Source organism: Sprattus sprattus (genome assembly GCF_963457725.1).
Source record: "Sprattus sprattus genome assembly, chromosome: 13".
Lineage (NCBI taxonomy): Eukaryota > Metazoa > Chordata > Actinopteri > Clupeiformes > Clupeidae > Sprattus > Sprattus sprattus.
The window spans coordinates 8,622,613-8,631,102 of NC_137911.1; the positions used below are offsets into that span (position 1 = coordinate 8,622,613).

The 8,490-nt window shown below is 43.4% G+C and overlaps 2 protein-coding genes across 3 annotated transcripts; both read right to left on the reverse strand.

The window, feature by feature from the left end:
• Nucleotides 1-3,041: 3,041 nt before the first annotated feature.
• Nucleotides 3,042-4,762, reverse strand: sptssa (serine palmitoyltransferase, small subunit A). The gene is made up of 2 exons (XM_080850407.1): nucleotides 4,649-4,762; nucleotides 3,042-3,581 (listed from the first exon to the last, which is right to left on the reverse strand). Exons 1-2 carry the CDS (start codon nucleotides 4,749-4,751, stop codon nucleotides 3,478-3,480), a joined length of 207 nt encoding a protein of 68 aa, XP_080706533.1. The 5' UTR covers nucleotides 4,752-4,762; the 3' UTR covers nucleotides 3,042-3,477.
• Nucleotides 4,763-5,127: 365 nt separating this feature from the next.
• Nucleotides 5,128-7,713, reverse strand: eapp (e2f-associated phosphoprotein). 2 transcript variants are annotated; one of them, XM_080849749.1, is made up of 6 exons: nucleotides 7,570-7,713; nucleotides 7,098-7,282; nucleotides 6,750-6,851; nucleotides 6,517-6,634; nucleotides 6,289-6,417; nucleotides 5,128-5,849 (listed from the first exon to the last, which is right to left on the reverse strand). In XM_080849749.1, exons 1-6 carry the CDS (start codon nucleotides 7,635-7,637, stop codon nucleotides 5,483-5,485), a joined length of 969 nt encoding a protein of 322 aa, XP_080705875.1. In that variant the 5' UTR covers nucleotides 7,638-7,713; the 3' UTR covers nucleotides 5,128-5,482. The 2 variants fall into 2 exon arrangements, with proteins under 2 accessions (XP_080705875.1, XP_080705874.1); XM_080849748.1 differs by having other exon boundaries at nucleotides 6,750-6,866.
• Nucleotides 7,714-8,490: the final 777 nt, after the last annotated feature.

Sequence of the window (8,490 nt, forward strand, 5' to 3'; positions counted from 1 at the left end):
ATAGTGCCCCCATGAGGAAGGAAGAAACAATAATGGATTACCTCACCGAGAAGCAACACTGTGGGCTGGAACACAGGCATAGGACAGTACTCGTCTCTTGGTCTGTTCTGACTGCAGGCTAATCGGATTTGTTACTCAAATCAGATCTTTTGAGATGACTGTCCTCACTGATATGTTCAGACTGCCTGCCCAAATCTTTTAGCATAATTCAATTGTCACAGATTGAGACAGCAAAAACAAACACATGAAATCAAAATCCTCAAATTGGATGTCAAAGTATCTTTTGCATCACTTGCAATGAAATACGCAAGGTCAAATCCAGAGTGATGGAAGTATTACAATCCATGCTGCTACTGCTCCTACGCTGTTGCCACAGCAACCCATGCAGATAAGTTGGTGATGTCTGGATACACCAATCTGATTTGATCGCTTGCAAATAACAGTGCAGACAGAGGTCTGGTTTAAGAAACCAAGTCTTAACAGGACTATAGCTCGATATTAACAGGGCTAGACCTGGCCATGTCCCCGTCCTGGGAGCAGCACAAAGAAGCAGGCGCACCCCACCCTGGTGGATGTCACTTCCACTCTGGGAACCAGGAATGCCGCTGCAGCTGAGCTCAGACCAGGGACCGGGCAAGCCTAGCCACCCACCCTAGCGTCTTGATAGGACCTGGAGACCAAGCTACAACCGACATGCCTGTGATAGCGCTACCATGTCAGCAGGAGTAGGAGACAGAGGGTACAAGTGGTGGCCACTGGCCACTCTAAAGGATTGTACTTGAACTGCCAGCTTATCAGACATGGGGGCTAGCATCTCCATAGTGCAACCTGGCATCCCTCCGGCCACCACTTCTTCACTCCCAGCCAACCTCTCAGCTGATGACCGTGACTGGGGAAAAGGCTAGTGCCAGACGGAAGAAACCACTGGAGGGGTGCACAAATGAATGGGTGATCACCTGCTTCAGCCTCTCTTTCAGCCGACCAGAGAGAAACTACTGTGACCTAGGAATTTACCACTTTAGTGCCTAGCTATATAAAAGACGGCTCCTGTTTGGTCCTGATCATGCTTCTCTCACTGGCTGCTCAACTTCAAAGAGCCAAAGGGGCAGCTGGCTCAGTGGCTCTGGACACTGCAAGACTATGACTTCAAGATTTGTCATCGAGTTGCCTGCATTCACGCCAATGCAGACGGCCTTATGAAGAAGAGCAGTGGTAGCGCTGCAAGTGCAGCGAGGCCCAAAACGCAGCTCCAGCCTTCAGCAGCAGGCAACAATGACAACAAATGGGAGTTCATTGATCCCCAGCAACTCCATCTAAATCAGAGCCAAGATCCTGTCCTCCCCCAGATTCGGACCTGGTTGGGGGCAGGTCAGCAACCAGACTGAGCCTCTGTCTCAGCACTAGATCCAGAGACCAAGTCCAGAGACCAAGTGGCCCTTTCACCATGCAGGACAGGCTCCTGTATCACCGCTAGCAGGCTCCTCGGGTCCATTATGACATCCTGTAGCTCGTGGTGCGTTGCTGTCTTCACTCCCTTGTTTATGGTCCATGATTTATAGGGAACGGGCCACTTGGGATCGACAAGACGCTTAAATGACTTCGGCCCCTCTTCTGCTGGCCAGGCAATCGACAGGATTTGGAGCCAGTCATCCACCAGTACGACGCCTGAACAGCCAAAAGGGGGCAGATCAGATGCCCCACTGCAGCAGGATCAGGTGGGTGTGCCTATGCAGTGTGTGGCTGTGGTCATACTGGAGCCCTTTTCCCACCACTGACCAAGGGAACTGCTACATCTTCGTGGCTATGTTTTGCTTCGCTAAGTGGCTAGAGGCAGTGGTGTAGTCCAGGGTATACGCAGGTATACGGAGAGTATACCCACACATTTTTCAGTCAGCATTGGGTATACCCACTTCTCAAAACAGGACGTTTATCCTGAGCTGTATGGGCTGCTTAATATAAATAAAGAGTATACCCACTTCTCCAGGGACCACTACACCACTGGCTAGGGGCGTATGCTGTATCCTATCAGATTGCTGCCTCCACTTCTGAGTGCTTGAAGAGCATGATATTCTGCCGTTTCTGAGTGCACAAGGAGCTACACAGCAACTAGGGGCGAAACTTCGAGGCTGGCCTTTTCAGCGAGGCCTGCCGGCAGTTGAGCATCAGTGTGATGGACTTGTGGAGCGGTTTAAGCGCACTCTAGCAACCCAGCTCACCATTCTGACTAGCTGCCGGAGAGCACAATTGGTACCTGCACATATCCCTGGTCCTATGGGTGTACCGGACAGCAATCCAGGAGCCAACAAAGTGTGCCACCTTGGCCCAATCCCTTGCCACAACAAACGGATGTGCCTGAGGGGAGCTCTCAGCATAATCAACAACTTCCCCAGCATTTCAGAGACATGGTGTTGTAAACCCCGGCCACTGGAAACAGATGACCAGCTTGGTGGGGGGCTGTGTAATGTGCGTGGAGTTGCGCACTTCCTACGTGTATATAGTTCACCCATAATGTTTTTAGCAGTGGGGCTTAGTGGTGGTATTACTCTGGATAACTGTTCTTATGCCTTCCCTTTTGTGTCCTGTTTTAGTGCGAGTACCTGTACCTATTTTGCACATTTGACGTTTGATGCCCTAGTTGGCTCCCCTTATGTGAGTGCCTACCTACCGTCATGGTGTGTGCTGTCTGTATGAGATCTCCCTTGTGTATTAATGCATTCTGTGTCTGATTAGTGATGACTGGCATACCCAGGATCGTGCGGAGTATGGGATGAGTCCCAGCCATTTAACCAGAGATGTGTTGTGTGTCCACACAACCGCCTACTGTTTTTCTAGGCTAGCACGCTAATATTCAACTTCTGATCACTACATCTTTGGAATTGATAGGTTGTGATAGACAGTGAGGAATATTAATGACTGGGTATTTACTCATTTTAATGACCAACCGGTCAACATTTTGCAGTATTACCTGAGACCTGAGTTTTGGAGGTACAGTTTGAAACACACACATATTTAGTTTACATTATGTATATTTTGGTGTACAGAGAATAGGGATTAAACAAACAAAACAAATCAATGGTGACATTAAAACATGGTTATTTGACTGATAGCTTCAACAATTAATTTAAAGGGAAAAAAGCATTATGTTCCCAAAGTCACTATAAAACTTTACAATATGTATACAATTTTATATACACATATATCAGAAAAAAATCTTAAGATATCATTGCTGCCAAAATAAACTCCATGGAAGAAAATAGATTAAGACATTTGTGCAGGTAAAGGCCACAGGAACAGGAAATGTACATCATGGTAAGACCACAACATATAAGCAGGACTTGATGGTCAGCCACAATGTTGTGCTTGTTCCACCCACATGGCTGACCATGCTTCCAATCATCACAGGTCCAGTGTTAGTGACATAGTCCTCAGAACGAGTCCTCTTTTGCAGCCACCACATAATGACTGCGAGAACAGGTGTCACTCAATCACTTCAAAGTAGTGCAGAATGGCCATGATGTGTTGGGGCATGAACACGTATCCTGTGTACACTGCCATTCCTGCTACGGAGATTAAGAGGGAATCTGAAGCGATATTAAGGACAACACAGTGCCATGGAATAAATAAAGGTATGTACACTACACGCCAATGTTGCATATCATAAGTAGAAGTGAGCACTGTGCACTTAACACAGGCCTATACAAGAACAGGCTTACCAGAACACTCAACATTAAATAATTATGTAGATTGAAGTCACACTGGGAATCATCGCACAGCTAAGAATCATATGATTTCACTCGAAACTGATGTAAGTAAAGGTATGGAAACTTGTGTGAACATTTCACCCTTTTCTTGTTGAAGTGACAGGAACTCTATCACTGGGAATGTATGACGAATACGTCACTGAATTCAAATTACTTTACATTTGTTACTTATTAAGGAACCATACGAGATTTATTTTGAGCTCTAACGAACGTTAACCAAGTCAGTTTAAAATAATAATCAGCTGAACTCTCTCGTGGTTAACAACGTCGCCTGATTCAATCTCCTCCCACAGACTGAAGGGGCCGGAGTGATCCTCTGAAGTATGTCTTCGCATGGCTGAAAGAACTATGTAAACAGGCATTACGGAGATACTACCTTTCTTGACTAATGGAAACCAACACGTAATCTATAACGCTAGATGATAAGTAGTGAACTAGCCCTGATGTTTCTAGGCTACTTAATTTTGTTCGACATTACCCTATAACAGAACAGTGAGTCTAACGAGCGAGCAGCAGACACAAAAATAACATGTATTCTTACCTGACATTAACCTGGAAACAGAGTTATTTTTAAGTTGATCTTCGCTAATGATACTTATCAATCGTGGTAAACCTGAAGATAGCCAACATAGTCAGGTAGATAGCTAACCATTTTAGATGCGACCAATGGACTCAATATAATTAAGTTGGGTTTACTTTCTCAACCTCAAATAGAACCAATATTTAGGTTTGTCTTTTACTGACCAAACAGTACTAACTATACAGAATGTACATTTAGTTGGCTAACTTAGCGAGCACTTAGCGAGCTAGCAGACTAGCAAGTACAACTAACGAGTTGTGTCACATCCTGGAATACAAAAACACTATTTCAAGGTTTTAAAGGATACTGAAAATTGTCCGCTCCCAGGGTTCCAACATATAAAGAGCTGTGACGAGTAAATACTGGTAATAAAACCAAGATAACTGTTTCCAGGCATCCCCAAGCGCCATGATTTTCGAGGAAGCCTTTCTTCTTGTGCTTCCCGACAGCCTCTTCCGAACTATTTCCTGCTAACAATGACGTTGTCAGGCGTCAACCAATCTAGGCTCGAACGAAGTCACAGGTGTGTGAGGGGGTTTGGGGTGTGGCAGGGCAGGGCAGGTGTACTCGAATCCTAGCCGTTCAAAGGTAGTTAAAAGGCTACTTTATGAATCACACGATCAAAACTTTTACTATACAACTAGTGTAATTAAAAGACAACACTTAGTACACATGTTGATCCTGCATGAAAATATGGGTATCAGGACAACACATTTCACACAAAAATGATCTCTAGCACTCATTCAGGGATTCATAACATTTTATATCATGTTGTACAGTGCACTGCAAGGACAATGTTTTTTAAAAAATACTTCTGACGGCTAAACCTCTGAAGCCTTAATATTCCCAAACACAATAAAAAAAAGGAAAGGAAAAAAATCACTTAACAAACCATATGCTTGGCAACTCACCTCTATTAGAGGTAGGATTTACAGACTTATGGTGGCAGCCTGTAAAAATCAGTTAATTCACTCTTAATTTACTGCTTTCCTCAAACATTTTGACACAGTAATCCTTGTGTAATAAAGTTGTTCAATGTTGCGATTTGATGGCAAAAGGCAAGAATTACATCATCAAACCACAGCAAGTCAATTCTATGACCCTTGATGAAGATGTGTTCCAAATTTGTGCCTTGTGGCCCTCAACTGTGGCTAGCCAATATGTTGAAGAAATGGTAAACATCATCCTTGTCATACACAGCCACCTCTGTGGAACACTCTGTACACTTCACTGGATGGTAGATCTCGTCCTCGGCCATCCCTCCCAAACGGCTGTCTGTGGTTCCTGGCTGGGTGACCTCAAGCTGGGTGACCTCCAGCTGGGGGACCTCCAGCTGGGGGACCTCAGACTGGGTGACCTCAGGCCCAGTGTCCATTTGCTCGTGTCTCCGCTTGTTCCTCTGCTTCTTCTGCTTCCTCTGTGGTGCTTTGTACTTCAGAACCTCCTCTTTGTTGACAGAGCAGTTCATTACGAACATTGCTCTGTACTGCGTCCTGTATTTCTCATGTCTGTGGTCAGAATAAGAGGACATTTTTCCATCAGAATAATTTTAGAAATAGTAATAACAATGATATTGCAAATTTCAGTTTTGGGTCATTGATTCAATAACACTAAGTTAGCATAACTGCTAGTGGATTGTTTATAGTTTGCAGTGCTCTGATTGTGAATAGAATATTTCACTAAGATAAGTCAAGTATCAAGTATGTCTAAACATAAAACACAAGTAGTATTAATAGAGCCAAAACAGCTGCAAGCTCGAGAACAGGAAGTTAAACATCGAATCAATAATTGCTTCCTCATTGCTTGATTCAGCAGGTTCAGGGTAAACAAGTTTATTTAAAGACTTTACTACACCAGTTTGGTGCCTAGTAGCATATTTGTATGGTCAGCTCAAACGGTATGAAATGACAACCATTCTGCTTAGAGATCTGTCACTCATCCTCTTACCTCTGACAGTCCAGACATAGCATGGTCATGCATGAGGGGCAGTTCAGTACAGCATCACTGGAGGGAAGACCCTGCGACCGCATCCTGTTGCCTCCAAAGTTTGCTTGATACCGGCGGTCGACTCTGTACCTATAGGAGGGTGTAAATTATCAGATTCATGTTAAGTATGTGTGATTGTAGATGAATGCACTATGTTTGTGCGATAATTCCATATTCAGGTAGGCTAACCGTCTCCTCTTGGCATCGATCCAAGCTTGATCACGGTCATCTTCATCTGGATCATATAATAATTCATCGTTTGTAGGGATGGTGCGCTGTTTTTTCTTTCTTTGAGACTTGGAGCTTCCTGGGGACCCAAACAAACGTTAGCGCTTAATAGTTGTGTGGTAGAAAGGCCAGACTGTCAAAGCAGTCATGCTGCAAATGATCTAATAAATGAAAGCAAATGTAAAAAAGCACACCTGCTTTACCCTCCTGATCTGAATCAGAATCAGTGTCAAAGTAGATGTTGTCATACATCTGCGGTGGTTGTGTGCCAGATGGATTAGAGGCTCCACTTGTTCCTGAGGACACACCAGCTGCACGGTAAAAGTGCTGATTAGTTTTTGTTACATTTGTTACATCACCAAGGAAAACTGCCAATCAAGCACCTGGTTTATACATAACCTTTGTGGGCCATCTACCACTGGGGCCTTCACTTTATGAGGTATTTTTCCATGTGGGGGTATTAATACTTTTACTCACAGCAAACTCTCCATCAATTTCTATCTTTCTCTGTGTGTGTGTGTGTGTGGGGGGGGGGGTTCTACCTTGTTCAAGAGGAGCTGCCCAGTTGCCTTCGATAGACTTCATGGTGGTAGTGAGCTCTGCTTCCATCTCCTTCTCGAATTCATCATCACTGGAAGACTCACTCTCCCCTGTAAGGTATTCCCGAAGGAGTTTCTTTTTCTGCTCTGGGGTTCCATTGAGGAGGATGTCAAGTTCATCCTCAGAGCTGGAGACACAAGAGACAACATAGCTTCAGACAGACTCCATCGGCTTAACTCATGGTGCGTTAGCTTTCAAAAAGCTAACTATTGATACTATCAACTGACACACCACATTATGGTTTAGGTGTACGTGTACCCTTTAACTTTATTAACACTATTGCTGTCTGTATTTTCGCTGGTCGCAGGATAGTAGCCATCGGCCAGAATAATCACGTATGTTGCCGTAGCCCATTTGTTTACAGTCTAACCAAACAGACAGTATGCTATCTAGCTGTCTTGCTAAGTGAATTACCTGCTAGCTCTCTCCTCGTCACTTGGCTCCTCAATTTCGTACGAGTCATAGTCCTCCTTGCCGTTCATGTTGTCTGGCAAGAAATATTTTCCTTACGAATAAGTCCTCACGATTTTATTATACTCAGAACCTGTCTACCATACTGTTAAAGTTGCTGAGTTCCAAACGTGCATGTACTTGGTCACTTCCAGGTCACCACATATGGCAAAATAAAAGTCGTTCTGTTAAGAAGGAAAATATTGAAAAGTGAATTGCTTTAATTTTGGTAGTGAAATCCCTAATGCATGCAAGTTTCCCACCATGGACCAAGGTACGTGTAACCGTTTTTTTTCTTTTGGGAATTGACACACAACATAACGGGTCGTTTTTTGTTTGTTTGTTTGATTGTTTTGGGGGATTGTGGGCGGGCCTTCAACACCATAGACATATATTATGTTCAGCTCTATTTTGCCTCTGATTGTGTAGTGCACTCAATTTTGTTTCCGCTGTAGTCTTCAATTATTATCTATTACCTTTAAATTTCTTTTATCCTTGGGGTCAATTTGATCCCAGCAATTTCAACCTCCAAAACCTTATTATAACCATTTTTTACACAAGTTTATGTGTCAGGTAGGCTACTCTAGGTTGGTTTGTTGACTACCTAAATAGCCCTTTAAATAAAACAATACCCAGAATACATGTTATGCGATTATGGAGAAATATGCAGATCACCATAAAATCTCACTGATTGACCCAAAATTGGAAATGTATATCCTTCTGGTGATTTATGGCTACCTATTATTTCTAAGTACATATGGTTGTTATCTATAACATTTGTAATAAAAAAAAAAAAAAATAAATTCTAGTAACATAGTAACAATGTGATGAAAAAAGTTGATTTTTCTTATATAATTTATACAATTAAAACAGCCTAGGTCAAAT

Coding starts and splice junctions, on each gene's coding strand:
- sptssa (XM_080850407.1), bottom strand. CDS start 4,751: ATGGCGCTTGGGGATGCCTGGAAACAGTTATCTTGGTTTTATTACCAG. Junction 3,582..4,648: donor CTGGGAGCGGACAATTTTCA/GTATCCTTTAAA, acceptor ATATCGCTTCAG/ATTCCCTCTTAATCTCCGTA.
- eapp (XM_080849748.1), bottom strand. CDS start 7,637: ATGAACGGCAAGGAGGACTATGACTCGTACGAAATTGAGGAGCCAAGT. Junction 7,283..7,569: donor GACGAGGAGAGAGCTAGCAG/GTAATTCACTTA, acceptor TTGTGTCTCCAG/CTCTGAGGATGAACTTGACA. Junction 6,418..6,516: donor ATCGATGCCAAGAGGAGACG/GTTAGCCTACCT, acceptor ACCCTCCTATAG/GTACAGAGTCGACCGCCGGT.